This window comes from Oncorhynchus masou, chromosome 24 (genome assembly GCF_036934945.1).
Source record: "Oncorhynchus masou masou isolate Uvic2021 chromosome 24, UVic_Omas_1.1, whole genome shotgun sequence".
Taxonomy (NCBI): domain Eukaryota; kingdom Metazoa; phylum Chordata; class Actinopteri; order Salmoniformes; family Salmonidae; genus Oncorhynchus; species Oncorhynchus masou.
This window is the reverse complement of record NC_088235.1, coordinates 110,699,454-110,719,362: the sequence shown is the minus strand read 5'-3', so window position 1 is coordinate 110,719,362 and position 19,909 is coordinate 110,699,454. Positions and strand designations below refer to the sequence as shown.

The 19,909-nt window shown below is 44.2% G+C and overlaps 1 protein-coding gene across 3 annotated transcripts in view; it reads right to left on the bottom strand.

The window, feature by feature from the left end:
- The window catches only part of rxrgb (retinoid X receptor, gamma b), a 125,280-nt gene that overhangs the window by 21,391 nt on the left and 83,980 nt on the right, over nucleotides 1-19,909 (bottom strand). For 2 of the 3 annotated variants that reach the window (XM_064936145.1, XM_064936143.1), the window contains exons 3-4: nucleotides 8,395-8,530; nucleotides 4,067-4,252 (exon numbers count right to left, since the gene is read on the bottom strand). In XM_064936145.1, coding sequence (XP_064792217.1) covers nucleotides 4,067-4,252; nucleotides 8,395-8,530 — 322 coding nt within the window. The remainder of the gene's footprint in view (nucleotides 1-4,066; nucleotides 4,253-8,394; nucleotides 8,531-19,909) is intronic. The other variant, XM_064936144.1, reaches the window with a different exon arrangement.

Here is a 19,909-nt window from a genome sequence, read left to right as displayed (position 1 = left end):
CACTACCTAGACATTACAGATCCACCCCCAACACACTACCTAGACATTACAGATCCACCCCAACACACTACCCAGACATTACAGATCCACCCCAACACACTACCCAGACATTACAGATCCACCCCCAACACACTACCTAGACATTACAGATCCACCCCAACACACTACCCAGACATTACAGATCCACCCCCAACACACTACCCAGACATTACAGATCCACCCCCAACACACTACCCAGACATTACAGATCCACCCCAACACACTACCTAGACATTACAGATCCACCCCAACACACTACCTAGACATTACAGATCCACCCCCAACACACTACCTAGACATTACAGATCCACCCCAACACACTACCTAGACATTACAGATCCACCCCCAACACACTACCTAGACATTACAGATCCACCCCAACACACTACCCAGACATTACAGATCCACCCCAACACACTACCCAGACATTACAGATCCACCCCAACACACTACCTAGACATTACAGATCCACCCCCAACACACTACCTAGACATTACAGATCCACCCCCAACACACTACCTAGACATTACAGATCCACCCCAACACACTACCTAGACATTACAGATCCACCCCCAACACACTACCTAGACATTACAGATCCACCCCAACACACTACCCAGACATTACAGATCCACCCCAACACACTACCCAGACATTACAGATCCACCCCAACACACTACCTAGACATTACAGATCCACCCCAACACACTACCTAGACATTACAGATCCACCCCCAACACACTACCTAGACATTACAGATCCACCCCAACACACTACCTAGACATTACAGATCCACCCCCAACACACTACCTAGACATTACAGATCCACCCCCAACACACTACCTAGACATTACAGATCCACCCCAACACACTACCCAGACATTACAGATCCACCCCCAACACACTACCTAGACATTACAGATCCACCCCAACACACATTACAGATCCACCCCAACACACTACCCAGACATTACAGATCCACCCCAACACACATTACAGATCCACCCCAACACACTACCCAGACATTACAGATCCACCCCAACACACATTACAGATCCACCCCAACACACTACCCAGACATTACAGATCCACCCCAACACACTACCCAGACATTACAGATCCACCCCAACACACTACCCAGACATTACAGATCCACCCCAACACACTACCCAGACATTACAGATCCACCCCCAACACACTACCCAGACATTACAGATCCACCCCAACACACTACCCAGACATTACAGATCCACCCCAACACACTACCCAGACATTACAGATCCACCCCCAACACACTACCCAGACATTACATATCCACCCCCAACACACTACCCACACATTACAGATCCACCCCAACACACTACCCAGACATTACAGATCCACCCCCAACACACTACCTAGACATTACAGATCCACCCAAACACACTACCTAGACATTACAGATCCACCCCAACACACTACCTAGACATTACAGATCCACCCCCAACACACAACCCAGACATTACAGATCCACCCCCAACACACTACCCAGACATTACAGATCCACCCCAACACACTACCTAGACATTACAGATCCACCCCCAACACACAACCCAGACATTACAGATCCACCCCCAACACACTACCCAGACATTACAGATCCACCCCCAACACACTACCTAGACATTACAGATCCACCCCAACACACTACCCAGACATTACAGATCCACCCCAACACACATTACAGATCCACCCCCAACACACTACCCAGACATTACAGATCCACCCCCAACACACTACCCAGACATTACAGATCCACCCCCAACACACTACCTAGACATTACAGATCCACCCAAACACACTACCTAGACATTACAGATCCACCCCCAACACACATTACAGATCCACCCCAACACACTACCTAGACATTACAGATCCACCCCAACACACTACCCAGACATTACAGATCCACCCCAACACACTACCCAGACATTACAGATCCACCCCCAACACACTACCTAGACATTACAGATCCACCCCAACACACTACCCAGACATTACAGATCCACCCCCAACACACTACCCAGACATTACAGATCCACCCCCAACACACTACCTAGACATTACAGATCCACCCCAACACACTACCCAGACATTACAGATCCACCCCAACACACTACCCAGACATTACAGATCCACCCCCAACACACTACCCAGACATTACAGATCCACCCCCAACACACTACCTAGACATTACAGACCCACCCCAACACACTACCCAGACATTACAGATCCACCCCAACACACTACCCAGACATTACAGATCCACCCCAACACACTACCTAGACATTACAGATCCACCCCAACACACTACCTAGACATTACAGATCCACCCCCAACACACTACCCAGACATTACAGATCCACCCCAACACACTACCCAGACATTACAGATCCACCCCAACACACTACCCAGACATTACAGATCCACCCCCAACACACTACCCAGACATTACAGATCCACCCCAACACACTACCCAGACATTACAGATCCACCCCCAACACACTACCCAGACATTACAGATCCACCCCAACACACTCACAAGAAATTACAGATCCACCACAACACACTACCCACACACTACAGATCCACCCCCAATACACTACCCAGACATTACAGATCCACCTCAACACACTACCCACACATTACAGATCCACCCCAACACACTACCTAGACATTACAGATCCACCCCAACACACTACCCACACATTACAGATCCACCCCAACACACTACCTAGACATTACAGATCCACCACAACACACTACCCACACATTACAGATCCACCCCAACACACTACCTAGACATTACAGATCCACCACAACACACTACCCAGACATTACAGATCCACCCCAACACACTACCCAGACATTACAGATCCACCCCCAACACACATTACAGATCCACCCCAACACACTACCTAGACATTACAGATCCACCCCAACACACTCACAAGAAATTACAGATCCACCACAACACACTACCCACACACTACAGATCCACCCCCAATACACTACCCAGACATTACAGATGCACCCCATGTCTCTACATGCAGACACAACCTCCCTCCTTCCCTCTCTACATGCAGACACAACCTCCCTCCTTCCCTCTCTACATGCAGACACAACCTCCCTCCTTCCCTCTCTACACGCACACACAACCTCCCTCCTTCCCTCTCTACACGCACACACAACCTCCCTCCTTCCCTCTCTACACGCACACACAACCTCCCTCCTTCCCTCTCTACACGCAGACACAACCTCCCTCCTTCCCTCTCTACACGCACACACAACCTCCCTCCTTCCCTCTCTACACGCACACACAACCTCCCTCCTTCCCTCTCTACATGCAGACACAACCTCCCTCCTTCCCTCTCTACATGCAGACACAACCTCCCTCCTTCCCTCTCTACATGCAGACACAACCTCCCTCCTTCCCTCTCTACATGCAGACACAACCTCCCTCCTTCCCTCTCTACATACAGACACAACCTCCCTCCTTCCCTCTCTACATGCAGACACAACCTCCCTCCTTCCCTCTCTACACGCAGACACAACCTCCCTCCTTCCCTCTCTACACGCAGACACAACCTCCCTCCTTCCCTCTCTACATGCAGACACAACCTCCCTCCTTCCCTCTCTACACGCAGACACAACCTCCCTCCTTCCCTCTCTACATGCAGACACAACCTCCCTCCTCCTCTCTCTACATGCAGACACAACCTCCCTCCTCCTCTCTCTACATGCAGACACAACCTCCCTCCTTCCCTCTCTACATGCAGACACAACCTCCCTCCTTCCCTCTCTACACGCACACACAACCTCCCTCCTTCCCTCTCTACACGCACACACAACCTCCCTCCTTCCCTCTCTACACGCACACACAACCTCCCTCCTTCCCTCTCTACACGCACACACAACCTCCCTCCTTCCCTCTCTACATGCACACACAACCTCCCTCCTCCTCTCTCTCCCTCTCCACTCCACTTACACACACCTTCTCTCTTCATGCCCATGGCTAGGCACTTCTGGTAGCGACAGTATTGACAGCGGTTGCGCTGTCGTTTGTCTATCAGGCACTCCTTGCTGTCTCGACACGTATAGGTGAGGTCTTTCCGGATGGTTCTCTTGAAGAAGCCTTTGCAGCCTTCACAGCTGTACACGCCATAGTGCTTCCCTGGGTGGACAACATCCAAAACATCAACTTCACTGCGTTACCTGAGAAACTCCTCCATATAATCGTGATACTGTTAATCAATGTCATAGTGGTTATTGGATGAGGACTGGGAGAAGCAAAATCAGCAATGAGGTAATTCACTAAATCTAAAATATATATTGGAATAAACCTCCGCAACAGCAACAACAACAGTGGAGTTGCTGCCTCCTGTATAGGGGGTTGGGCTAGGGCCCTATTACTGCTACAGGGGGCTGGGCTAGGGCCCTATTGCTGCTACAGGGGGTTGGGCTAGGGCCCTATTACTGCTACAGGGGGCTGGGCTAGGGCCCTATTGCTGCTACAGGGGGCTGTGCTAGGGCCCTATTGTTGCTACAGGGGGTTGGGCTAGGGCCCTATTACTGCTACAGGGGCTGGGCTAGGGCCCTATTGCTGCTACAGGGGCTGGGCTAGGGCCCTATTGCTGCTACAGGGGTTGGGCTAGGGCCCTATTGCTGCTACAGGGGGCTGGGCTAGGGCCCTATTGCTGCTACAGGGGGTTGGGCTAGGGCCCTATTGCTGCTACAGGGGGCTGGGCTAGGGCCCTATTGCTGCTACAGGGGCTGGGCTAGGGCCCTATTACTGCTACAGGGGGTTGGGCTAGGGCCCTATTACTGCTACAGGGGGCTGGGCTAGGGCCCTATTACTGCTACAGGGGCTGGGCTAGGGCCCTATTACTGCTACAGGGGGTTGGGCTAGGGCCCTATTACTGCTACAGGGGCTGGGCTAGGGCCCTATTACTGCTACAGGGGCTGTGCTAGGGCCCTATTACTGCTACAGGGGGCTGTGCTAGGGCCCTATTACTGCTACAGGGGCTGGGCTAGGGCCCTATTACTGCTACAGGGGGCTGGGCTAGGGCCCTATTACTGCTACAGGGGGCTGTGCTAGGGCCCTATTACTGCTACAGGGGGCTGGGCTAGGGCCCTATTACTGCTACAGGGGGCTGTGCTAGGGCCCTATTACTGCTACAGGGGGCTGTGCTAGGGCCCTATTGCTGCTACAGGGGGCTGGGCTAGGGCCCTATTGCTGCTACAGGGGGCTGGGCTAGGGCCCTATTGCTGCTACAGGGGGCTGGGCTAGGGACCTATTACTGCTACAGGGGGCTGGGCTAGGGACCTATTGCTACTACAGGGGGCTGGGCTAGGGTCTTATTGCTGCTACAGGGGGCTGGGCTAGGGTCTTATTGCTGCTACAGGGGGCTGGGCTTGGGACCTATTGCTGCTACAGGGGGCTGGGCTAGGGTCTTATTGCTGCTACAGGGGGCTGGGCTAGGGTCTTATTGCTGCTACAGGGGGCTGGGCTAGGGTCTTATTGCTGCTACAGGGGGCTGGGCTAGGGCCCTATTGCTGCTACAGGGGGCTGGGCTAGGGTCTTATTGCTGCTACAGGGGGCTGGGCTAGGGCCCTATTGCTGCTACAGGGGGCTGGGCTAGGGCCGTATTGCTGCTACAGGGGGCTGGGCTAGGGCCCTATTGCTGCTACAGGGGGCTGGGCTAGGGCCCTATTGCTGCTACAGGGGGCTGGGCTAGGGCCTTATTGCTGCTACAGGGGGCTGGGCTAGGGCCCTATTGCTGCTACAGGGGGCTGGGCTAGGGCCCTATTGCTGCTACAGGGGGCTGTGCTAGGGCCCTATTGTTGCTACAGGGGGCTGGGCTAGGGCCCTATTGCTGCTACAGGGGGCTGGGCTAGGGCCCTATTACTGCTACAGGGGGCTGGGCTAGGGCCCTATTGCTGCTACAGGGGGCTGGGCTAGGGCCCTATTGCTGCTACAGGGGGCTGGGCTAGGGCCCTATTACTGCTACAGGGGGCTGGGCTAGGGCCCTATTGCTGCTACAGGGGGCTGGGCTAGGGCCCTATTGCTGCTACAGGGGGCTGGGCTAGGGCCCTATTGCTGCTACAGGGGCTGGGCTAGGGCCCTATTGCTGCTACAGGGGGCTGGGCTAGGGTCTTATTGCTGCTACAGGGGGCTGGGCTAGGGCCCTATTGCTGCTACAGGGGCTGGGCTATAGGGTCTTATTGCTGCTACAGGGGGCTGGGCTAGGGCCCTATTGCTGCTACAGGGGGCTGGGCTAGGGCCCTATTGCTGCTACAGGGGGCTGGGCTATAGGGTCTTATTGCTGCTACAGGGGGCTGGGCTAGGGCCCTATTGCTGCTACAGGGGGCTGGGCTAGGGCCCTATTGCTGCTACAGGGGGCTGGGCTAGGGTCTTATTGCTGCTACAGGGGGCTGGGCTAGGGCCCTATTGCTGCTACAGGGGGCTGGGCTAGGGTCTTATTGCTGCTACAGGGGGCTGGGCTAGGGCCCTATTGCTGCTACAGGGGGCTGGGCTAGGGTCTTATTGCTGCTACAGGGGGCTGGGCTAGGGACCTATTGCTGCTACAGGGGGCTGGGCTAGGGCCCTATTGCTGCTACAGGAGGCTGGGCTAGGGCCCTATTGCTGCTACAGGGGGCTGGGCTAGGGTCTTATTGCTGCTACAGGGGGCTGGGCTAGGGCCCTATTGCTGCTACAGGGGGCTGGGCTAGGGCCCTATTGCTGCTACAGGGGGCTGATCTAGGGTCTTCTTGCTGCTACAGGGGGCTGGGCTAGGGTCTTATTGCTGCTACAGGGGGCTGGGCTAGGGCCCTATTGCTGCTACAGGGGGCTGGGCTAGGGTCTTATTGCTGCTACAGGGGGCTGGGCTAGGGCCCTATTGCTGCTACAGGGGGCTGGGCTAGGGTCTTATTGCTGCTACAGGGGGCTGGGCTAGGGCCCTATTGCTGCTACAGGGGGCTGGGCTTGGGTCTTATTGCTGCTACAGGGGGCTGGGCTAGGGTCTTATTGCTGCTACAGAGGGCTGGGCTAGGGTCTTATTGCTGCTACAGGGGGCTGGGCTAGGGCCCTATTGCTGCTACAGGGGGTTGGGCTTGGGTCTTATTGCTGCTACAGGGGGCTGGGCTAGGGTCTTATTGCTGCTACAGGGGGCTGGGCTAGGGACCTATTGCTGCTACAGGGGGCTGGGCTAGGGCCTTATTGCTGCTACAGGGGGCTGGGCTAGGGCCCTGTTGTTGCTACAGGGGGCTGGGCTTGGGACCTATTGCTGCTACAGGGGGCTGGGCTTGGGACCTATTGCTGCTACAGGGGGCTGGGCTAGGGTCTTATTGCTGCTACAGGGGGCTGGGCTAGGGTCTTATTGCTGCTACAGGGGGCTGGGCTAGGGTCTTATTGTTGCTACAGGGGGCTGGGCTAGGGTCTTATTGCTACTACAGGGGGCTGGGCTAGGGTCTTATTCCTGCTACAGGGGCTGGGCTAGGGCCCTGTTGTTGCTACAGGGGGCTGGGCTAGGGTCTTATTGCTACTACAGGGGGCTGGGCTAGGGTCTTATTGCTGCTACAGGGGCTGGGCTAGGGCCCTATTGCTGCTACAGGGGGCTGGCTAGGGCCCTATTGCTGCTACAGGGGGCAGGGCTAGGGTCTTATTGCTGCTAGAGGGGGCTGGGCTAGGGCCCTATTGCTGCTACAGAGGGCTGGGCTAGGGCCCTATTGCTGCTACAGGGGGCTGGGATAGGGCCCTATTGCTGCTACAGGGGGCTGGGCTAGGGCCCTATTGCTGCTACAGGGGGCTGGGCTAGGGCCCTATTGCTGCTACAGGGGGCTGGGCTAGGGTCTTATTGCTGCTACAAGGGGCTGGGCTAGGGTCTTATTGCTGCTAGAGGGGGCTGGGCTAGGGCCCTATTGCTGCTACAGGGGGCTGGGCTAGGGCCCTATTGCTGCTACAGGGGGCTGGGCTAGGGCCCTATTGCTGCTACAGGGGGCTGGGCTAGGGCCCTATTGCTGCTACAGGGGGCTGGGCTAGGGTCTTATTGCTGCTACAGGGGGCTGGGCTAGGGTCTTATTGCTGCTACAGGGGGCTGGGCTAGGGCCCTATTACTGCTACAGGGGGCTGGGCTAGGGCCCTATTGCTGCTACAGGGGGCTGGGCTTGGGACCTATTGCTGCTACAGGGGGCTGGGCTAGGGTCTTATTGCTGCTACAGGGGGCTGGGCTCGGGCCCAGTGGGCAGTTGTGGCCCTATAGCTGCTACAGGGGGCTGGGCTCGGGCCCAGTGGGGAGTTGTGGCCCTGTTTCTTACCTGATGATCGGTCTCCACAGATGGCACATACGTGTTTGGACATGCCTCCAGGGCTGCTGCAGTTGTAGTTGATGTCCCCGAGATTCAGGAGACCCGGGGGGGGCTTGATGTCCTCCGAACTACTGACACTGTTCATCTGGAGCGAGGGAGGAAAGAGGAGGAGGAGGGGGAGATCAACAATGGGAGAGGGGGAGAGATCAACGATGGGAGAGGGGGGATCAACGATGGGAGGGGGGTCAACAATGGGAGAGGGGGAGAGATCAACGATGGGAGAGGGGAGAGATCAACGATGGGAGAGGGGGGATCAACGATGGGAGAGGGGGGGATCAACGATGGGAGAGGGGGGCAGATCAACGATGGGAGAGGGGGGGATCAACAATGGGAGCGGGGGTAGAGAGAGATCAACGATGGGAGAGGGGGAGATCAACGATGGGAGAGGGAGGGGATCAACGATGGGAGGGGGGAGAGATCAACGATGGGAGAGGGGGAGGAAAGAGGAGGAGGGGGAGATCAACGATGGGAGGGGGAGAGATTAACGATGGGAGGGGGGAGAGATTAACGATGGGAGGGGGAGAGATTAACGATGGGAGAGGGGGAGATCAAAGATGGGGGAGATCAACGATGGGAGAGGAGGGGGAGATCAACGATGGGAGGGGGAGAGATTAACGATGGGAGGGGGAGAGATTAACGATGGGAGAGGGGGAGATCAAAGATGGGGGAGATCAACGATGGGAGAGGAGGGGAGAGATCAACAATGGGAGAGGGGGTGAGATCAACGATGGGAGAGAGGGGGTAGAGAGAGATGAATGATGGGAGAGGGGGGGAGAGATCAACGATGGGAGAGGGGGGGAGATCAACGATGGGAGAGGGGGGATCAACGATGGGAGAGGGGGAGATCAACGATGGGAGAGGGGGAGAGATCAACGATGGGAGAGGGGGGGATCAACGATGGGAGAGGGGGGAGATCAACGATGGGAGAGGGGGGGAGAGATCAACGATGGGAGAGGGGGGAGAGAGAATAGAGTGGAGGAGAAGTTGGGAAAACCTGAGTCAGTCCTGTCTCTCTTTTTATTTCTCTAAAATCGTCCCCCTCTTTCTCTCTTCCTCCGTTCTCCACCCACATGTGTGTGGTATGAAAGTGGCTGAGGCAGCGATCACATGACTTGATCAAAGGGAGTGTCTGTGTTTCCTCTGTGAGTTTAGTCATGCATGCTTCTAATGTTTGTTGACAGGGGTGGTTGACTGTGTGAGCTGTGTGGGAGGAGAGCTGAGCATGTCACGTTCACCAAGCTGCACTTCTCACTTTCCACCAGCAGAGGGAAGTGTAGGGTCACGTCAGCTTCAGGCCCGGGGTTTTATGGGTTCAATATATTAGTTTGTCAAAACAAGTTCAGTGTAAATGCTGATTAGAAGGAAATATATACTGGTTTTAGCAACTTGTGTTATAGTCCTTTCCCAGAGAGTTTCCTGAACAAAATGATATATTTATGGGCTCCTTATCGTCTTTCTGCACTTTGCACTTCTTGTCTCCTGGCGACCACTGAGTTGGCAAAAATAGATACAATAACATGTGGTATGGAAATGTGTGCATGTATATGAGTGAGCATGTGCTTGGGCTGGTGTGTGCATGTATATGAGTGAGCATGTGCTTGGGCTGGTGTGTGCATGTATATGAGTGAGCATGTGCTTGGGCTGGTGTGTGCATGTATATGAGTGAGCATGTGCTTGGGCTGGTGTGTGCATGTATATGAGTGAGCATGTGCTTGGGCTGGTGTGTGCATGTATATGAGTGAGCATGTGCTTGGGCTGGTGTGTGCATGTTTATGAGTGAGCATGTGCCTGGGCTGGTGTGTGCATGTATATGAGTGAGCATGTGCTTGGGCTGGTGTGTGCATGCGCGTGTCTATGCGTGTGTAGTCACCACTAGTGACCTACATAGTGTGTGTATTTGATGGCTTGCATATAGGACATCCTTTACAGGGACGGCAGTCATTTCCTATAGTTGATTTATGACAGCACTCTGCTGTCTGTTTCATAATGGCCGTCTGAACTAAGGCTTTGACCTTACAGGAGACAATTGCTCGAGGCCTTTCTTTCTGTTCATCTCTCTCTCTCCCTCTCTCTCCTCCTCCCCCTCTCTCTTTCTCCCTCTATCTCCATCTCTCTATCTTTTTTTCAGTTGGCCTAGTGTCCGTTGGTGTAAAGTACTTAAGTAAAATTACTTGAAAGTACTACTTAAGTAGTTTCTTGAGGTATCTGTACTTGTCAGTCATAGGTGTAATAGGTGGCAGGGAAGTCAGGCGCAGGAGAGTCAAACGGAGTGTAAAATGGAGTCTTTTAATAAAGTCCACGTAACATGCTCCATAACACTAAAAGGTACATACAGAAACTAACATGGGTACGAGGACCCCGACGCGCACCTATAAAACTACACTGACAATAAAACAATCTCTGACAAAGACATGAGCGGAAACAGAGGGTTAAATACACAACAGGTAATGAATGGGATTGAAAACAGGTGTGTGGGAAGACAAGACAAAACCAATGGAAAATGAAAAATGGATCAATGATGGCTAGAAGCCCGCTGACATCGAACGCCGAGCACCGCCCAAACAAGGAGAGGCAATGACTTCGGCAGAAGTCGTGACAGTACTTTACTTTACTATTTATATTTTTATTCATTTACTTTCGATACTTATTAAGTACATGTTAGCAATTACATTTACTTTTGTAACGGTTCTCGTCTGGTGAAGGAGAAGCGGACCAAATTGCAGCGTGGTATTTTAGAGACATGTTTAATGACGAATGAAAATGACCCAATACAAAAACAACAAACGGAACGTGAAAACCTATACAGCCTATCTGGTGACAACAAACACAGAGACAGGAACAATCACCCACGAAATACTCAAAGAATATGACTGCCTAAATATGGTTCCCAATCAGAGACAACGATAATCACCTGACTCTGATTGAGAACCGCCTCAGGCAGCCATAGACTATGCTAGACACCCCCAAGACAAAACACACCACAAAAAAACCATGTCACACCCTGGCCTGACCAAATAAATGCAGACAAACACAATATACTTCGACCAGGGCGTGACAACGTTTGATACTTAAGTATATTTAAAACCAAATACCCTTACCCTTAGACCTATACTCAAGTAATATTTTCTTGGGTGTCTTTCAGTTTAACTTTTTTATTAAGGTATCTTAATTTATCTTAACCCCCCCCCACCACCACCACTGCTTAGAGTGCTCTCTTTCCCCTTCCCCTCTCTACGTGAGCTTTAGTAGTGAGCAAACAGTCAGCTAAATTAGCATTCTGTCTTCTGCTGATGCTGGTGAGTCAATGATGAGAGAGAGCCCTTTCCTGTACTGCAGCTCATAACCATGCCTCTCCCATACAGCCAACATGCCAGACAAACGGCCAACATATGCTACACATATGTTGTGATTAAACATGCCATTCACATGCTTATGGCTCCTCGGGCACCAACATGCCTCAGACAAACACCACCACATGCAGCACAGACATGGTTCAGACATGCTTTACAACCATTACTACTAGCTATAAACTATTACTACTAGCTATAAACTATTACTACTAGCTATAAACTATTACTACTAGCTATAAACTATTACTACTAGCTATAAACTATTACTACTAGATATAAACTATTACTACTAGCTATAAACTATTACTACTAGCTATAAACTATTACTACTAGCTATAAACTATTACTACTAGCTATAAACTATTACTACTAGCTATAAACTATTACTACTAGATATAAACTATTACTACTAGCTATAAACTATTACTACTAGCTATAAACTAGTACTACTAGCTATAAACTATTACTACTAGATATAAACTATTACTACTAGCTATAAACTATTACTACTAGCTATAAACTATTACTACTAGCTATAAACTATTACTACTAGCTATAAACTATTACTACTAGATATAAACTATTACTACTAGCTATAAACTATTACTACTAGCTATAAACTATTACTACTAGCTATAAACTATTACTACTAGCTATAAACTATTACTACTAGCTATAAACTATTACTACTAGCTATAAACTATTACTACTAGCTATAAACTATTACTACTAGATATAAACTATTACTACTAGCTATAAACTATTACTACTAGCTATAAACTAGTACTACTAGCTATAAACTATTACTACTAGATATAAACTATTACTACTAGCTATAAACTATTACTACTAGCTATAAACTATTACTACTAGCTATAAACTATTACTACTAGCTATAAACTATTACTACTAGATATAAACTATTACTACTAGCTATAAACTATTACTACTAGCTATAAACTATTACTACTAGCTATAAACTATTACTACTAGCTATAAACTATTACTACTAGCTATAAACTATTACTACTAGCTATAAACTATTACTACTAGCTATAAACTATTACTACTAGATATAAACTATTACTACTAGCTATAAACTATTACTACTAGCTATAAACTAGTACTACTAGATATAAACTATTACTACTAGCTATAAACTATTACTACTAGCTATAAACTATTACTACTAGCTATAAACTATTACTACTAGCTATAAACTATTACTACTAGCTATAAACTATTACTACTAACTATAAACTATTACTACTAGCTATAAACTATTGCTACTAGCTATAAACTAGTACTACTAGCTATAAACTATTGCTACTAGCTATAAACTATTACTACTAGCTATAAACTAGTACTACTAGCTATAAACTATTGCTACTAGCTATAAACTATTGCTACTAGCTATAAACTATTACAACTAGCTATAAACTATTACTACTAGCTATAAACTATTACTACTAGCTATAAACTATTACTACTAGCTATAAACTATTACTACTAGATATAAACTATTACTACTAGCAATAAACTATTACTACTAGCAATAAACTATTACTACTAGTTATAAACTATTGCTACTAGCTATAAACTATTACTAAATCAAATGTAAATTTTGGTGTTCCTCAAGGATCCATTTTAGGACCACTATTGTTTTCACTATATATTTTACCTCTTGGAGATGTCATTTGAAAACATAATGTTAACTTTCACTGCTATGCGGATGACACACAGCTGTACATTTCAATGAAACATGGTGAAGCCACAAAATTGTCCTCGCTGGAAGCCTGTGTTTCAGACATAAGGAAGTGGATGTCTGTAAACTTTCTACTTTTAAACTCGGACAAAACAGAGATGCTTGTTCTAGGTCCCAAGAAACAAAGAGATCTTCTGTTGAATCTGACAATCAATCTTAATGGTTGTACAGTCGTCTCAAATAAAACTGTGAAGGATCTCGGCGTTACTCTGGATCCTGATCTCTCTTTTGAAGAACATATCAAGACTGTTTCAAGGACAGCTTTTTTCCATCTACGTAACATTGCAAAAATCAGAAACTTTCTGTCCAAATATGATGCATAAAAATTAATCCATGCTTTTGTCACTTCTAGGTTAGACTACTGCAATGCTCTACTTTCCGGCTACCCGGATAAAGCACTAAATAAACTTCAGTTAGTGCTAAATACGGCTGCTAGAATCCTGACGAGAAACAAAAAAATGGATCATATTACTCCAGTGCTAGCCTCCCTACACTGGCTTCCTGTCAAGGCAAGGGCTGATTAAGGTTTTACTGCTAACCTACAAAGCATTACATGGGCTTGCTCCTACCTATCTCTCTGATTTGGTCCTGCCGTACATACCTACACGTACGCTATGGTCACAAGACGCAGGCCTCCTAATTGTCCCTAGAATTTCTAAGCAAACAGCTGGAGGCAGGGCTTTCTCCTATAGAGCTCCATTTTTTATGGAATGGTCTGCCTACCCATGTGAGAGACGCAAACTCGGTCTCAACCTTTAAGTCTTTACTGAAGACTCATCTCTTCAGTGGGTCAAATGATTGAGTGTAGTCTGGCCCAGGAGTGTGAAGGTGAACGGAAAGGCTCTGGAGCAACGCACCGCCCTTGCTGTCTCTGCCTGGCCGGTTCGCCTCTTTCCACTGGGATTCTCTGCCTCTAACCCTATTACAGGGGCTGAGTCACTGGCTTACTAGGGCTCTTTCATACCGTCCCTAGGAGGGGTGCGTCACTTGAGTGGATTGAGTCACTGATGTGATCTTCCTGTCTGGGTTGGCGCCCCCCCTTGGGTTGTGCCGTGGCGCAGATCTTTGTGGGCTATACTCGGCCTTGTCTCAGGATGGTAAGTTGGTGGTTGAAGATATCCCTCTAGTGTTGTGGGGGCTGTGCTTTGGCAAAGTGGGTGGGGTTATATCCTTCCTGTTTGGCCCCGTCCGGGGGTGTCATCGGATGGGGCCACAGTGTCTCCTGACCCCTCCTGTCTCAGCCTCCAGTATTTATGCTGCAGTAGTTTATGTGTCGGAGGGCTAGGGTCAGTTTGTTATATCTGGATTACTTCTCCTGTCCTATCCGGTGTCCTGTGTGAATTTAAGTATGCTCTCTCTAATTCTCTCTTTCTCTCGGAGGACCTGAACCCGAAGACCATGCCTCAGGACTACCTGACATGATGACTCCTTGCTGTCCCCAGTCCACCTGGCCGTGCTGCTGCTCCAGTTTCAACTGTTCTGCCTGTGATTATTATTATTTGACCATGCTGGTCATTTATGAACATTTGAACATCTTGGCCATGTTCTGTTATAATCTCCAACGGGCACAGCCAGAAGAGGACTGGCCACCCCATATAGCCTGGTTCCGCTCTAGGTTTCTTCCTAGGTTTTGGCCTTTCTAGGGAGTTTTTCCTAGCCACCGTGCTTCTACAACTGCATTGCTTGCTGTTTGGGGTTTTAGGCTGGGTTTCTGTACAGCACTTTGAGATATCAGCTGATGTACGAAGGACTATATAAATAAATTTGATTGGATTTACTACTAGATATAAACTAATACTACTAGATATATACTATTACTACTAGATATAAACTATTACTATTAGCTACTACTAGCTATAAACTATTACTACTAGCTAGAAACTATTACTACTAGCTATAAACTATTACTACTAGCTATAAACTATTACTACTAGCTATAAACTATTACTACTAGATATAAACTATTACTACTAGATATAAACTATTACTATTAGCTACTACTAGCTATAAACTATTACTACTAGCTATAAACTATTACTACTAGCTATAAACTATTACTACTAGATATAAACTAATACTACTAGCTATAAACTATTACTACTAGATATAAACTATTACTATTAGCTACTACTAGCTATAAACTATTACTACTAGCTATAAACTATTACTACTAGATATAAACTATTACTACTAGATATAAACTATTACTACTAGATATAAACTATTACTATTAGCTACTACTAGCTATAAACTATTACTACTAGCTATGAACTATTACTACTAGCTATAAACTATTACTACTAGCTATAAACTATTACTACTAGCTATAAACTATTACTACTAGATATAAACTATTACTACGAGCTACTACTAGCTATAAACTATTACTACTAGCTATAAACTATTACTACTAGCTATAAACTATTACTACTAGCTATAAACTATTACTACTAGCTATAAACTATTACTACTAGATATAAACTATTACTACTAGATATAAACTATTACTATTAGCTACTACTAGCTATAAACTATTACTACTAGCTATAAACTATTACTACTAGCTATAAACTATTACTACTAGATATAAACTATTACTACTAGCTATAAACTATTACTACTAGATATAAACTATTACTATTAGCTACTACTAGCTATAAACTATTACTACTAGCTATAAACTATTACTACTAGATATAAACTATTACTACGAGCTACTACTAGCTATAAACTATTACTACTAGCTATAAACTATTACTACTACCTATAAACTATTACCACTAGATATAAACTATTACTACTAGCTACTACTAGCTATAAACTATTACTACTAGATATAAACTATTACTACTAGCTACTACTAGCTATAAACTATTACTACTAGATATAAACTATTACTACTAGATATAAACTATTACTACTAGCTATAAACTATTACTACTAGCGATAAACTATTACTACTAGCTATAAACTATTTCTACTAGCTATAAACTATTACTACTAGCTATAAACTATTACTACTAGCTATAAACTATTACTACTAGATATAAACTATTACTACTAGATATAAACTATTACTACGAGCTACTACTAGCTATAAACTAATACTACTAGCCATAAACTATTACTACTAGCTATAAACTATTACTACTAGATATAAACTATTACCACTAGCTACTACTAGATATAAACTATTACTACTAGCTACTACTAGCTATAAACTATTACTACTAGCTATAAACTATTACTACTAGCTATAAACTATTACTACTAGATATAAACTATTACTACTAGCTATAAACTATTACTACTAGCTATAAACTATTACTACTAGCTATAAACTATTTCTACTAGCTATAAACTATTACTACTAGCTATAAACTATTTCTACTAGCTATAAACTATTACTACGAGCTACTACTAGCTATAAACTATTACTACTAGCTATAAACTATTTCTACTAGCTATAAACTATTACTACTAGCTATAAACTATTTCTACTAGCTATAAACTATTACTACGAGCTACTACTAGCTATGAACTATTTCTACTAGCTATAAACTATTACTACTAGCTATAAACTAGTACTACTAAATATAAACTATTACTATGAGCTACTACTAGCTATAAACTATTACTACTAGCAATAAACTATTACTACTAGCTATAAACTATTACTACTAGCTATAAACTATTACTACTAGATATAAACTATTACTACTAGATATAAACTATTACTACTAGCTACTACTAGCTATAAACTAGTACTACTAGATATAAACTATTACCACTAGCTATAAACTATTACTACTAGATATAAACTATTACTACTAGCTATAAACTATTACTACTAGCTATAAACTATTACTACTAGATATAAACTATTACTACTAGCTATAACAGGCTAAATGTATTACTACTAGCTATAAACTATTACTACTAGATATAAACTATTACTACTAGATATAAAATATTACTACTAGATATAAACTATTACTACTAGATATAAACTATTACTACTAGATATAAACTATTACTACTAGCTATAAACTATTTCTACAAGCTATAAACTATTACTACTAGCTATAAACTAGTACTACTAGATATAAACTATTACTACGAGCTACTACTAGCTATAAACTATTACTACTAGCTATAAACTATTACTACTAGCTATAAACTATTACTACTAGCTATAAACTATTACTACTAGATATAAACTATTACTACTAGATATAAACTATTACTACTAACTACTACTAGCTATAAACTAGTACTACTAGATATAAACTATTACCACTAGCTATAAACTATTACTACTAGATATAAACTATTACTACTAGCTATAAACTATTACTACTAGCTATAAACTATTACTACTAGATATAAACTATTACTACTAGCTATAACAGGCTAAACGTATTACTACTAGCTATAAACTATTACTACTAGATATAAACTATTACTACTAGATATAAAATATTACTACTAGATATAAACTATTACTACTAGCTATAAACTATTACTACTAGATATAAACTATTACTACGGGCTACTACTAGCTATAAACTATTACTACTAGATGTAAACTATTACTACTAGCTATAAACTATTACTACTAGCTATAAACTATTACTACTAGATATAAACTATTACTACTAGCTACTACTAGCTATAAACTATTACTACTAGATATAAACTATTACTACTAGCTATAAACTATTACTACTAGCTATAAACTATTACTACTAGATATAAACTATTACTACTAGATATAAACTATTACTACGAGCTACTACTAGCTATAAACTATTACTACTAGCTATAAACTATTACTACTAGCTATAAACTATTACTACTAGATATAAACTATTACCACTAGCTACTACTAGCTATAAACTATTACTACTAGCTATAAACTATTACTACTAGCTATAAACTATTACTACTAGCTATAAACTATTACTACTACCTATAAACTATTACCACTAGATATAAACTATTACTACTAGCTACTACTAGCTATAAACTATTACTACTAGATATAAACTATTACTACTAGCTACTACTAGCTATAAACTATTACTACTAGATATAAACTATTACTACTAGATATAAACTATTACTACTAGCTATAAACTATTACTACTAGCGATAAACTATTACTACTAGCTATAAACTATTTCTACTAGCTATAAACTATTACTACTAGCTATAAACTATTACTACTAGCTATAAACTATTACTACTAGATATAAACTATTACTACTAGATATAAACTATTACTACGAGCTACTACTAGCTATAAACTAATACTACTAGCCATAAACTATTACTACTAGCTATAAACTATTACTACTAGATATAAACTATTACCACTAGCTACTACTAGATATAAACTATTACTACTAGCTACTACTAGCTATAAACTATTACTACTAGCTATAAACTATTACTACTAGCTATAAACTATTACTACTAGATATAAACTATTACTACTAGCTATAAACTATTACTACTAGCTATAAACTATTACTACTAGCTATAAACTATTTCTACTAGCTATAAACTATTACTACTAGCTATAAACTATTTCTACTAGCTATAAACTATTACTACGAGCTACTACTAGCTATAAACTATTACTACTAGCTATAAACTATTTCTACTAGCTATAAACTATTACTACTAGCTATAAACTATTTCTACTAGCTATAAACTATTACTACGAGCTACTACTAGCTATGAACTATTTCTACTAGCTATAAACTATTACTACTAGCTATAAACTAGTACTACTAGATATAAACTATTACTATGAGCTACTACTAGCTATAAACTATTACTACTAGCAATAAACTATTACTACTAGCTATAAACTATTACTACTAGCTATAAACTATTACTACTAGATATAAACTATTACTACTAGATATAAACTATTACTACTAGCTACTACTAGCTATAAAGTAGTACTACTAGATATAAACTATTACCACTAGCTATAAACTATTACTACTAGATATAAACTATTACTACTAGCTATAAACTATTACTACTAGCTATAAACTATTACTACTAGATATAAACTATTACTACTAGCTATAACAGGCTAAATGTATTACTACTAGCTATAAACTATTACTACTAGATATAAACTATTACTACTAGATATAAAATATTACTACTAGATATAAACTATTACTACTAGATATAAACTATTACTACTAGATATAAACTATTACTACTAGCTATAAACTATTTCTACAAGCTATAAACTATTACTACTAGCTATAAACTAGTACTACTAGATATAAACTATTACTACGAGCTACTACTAGCTATAAAC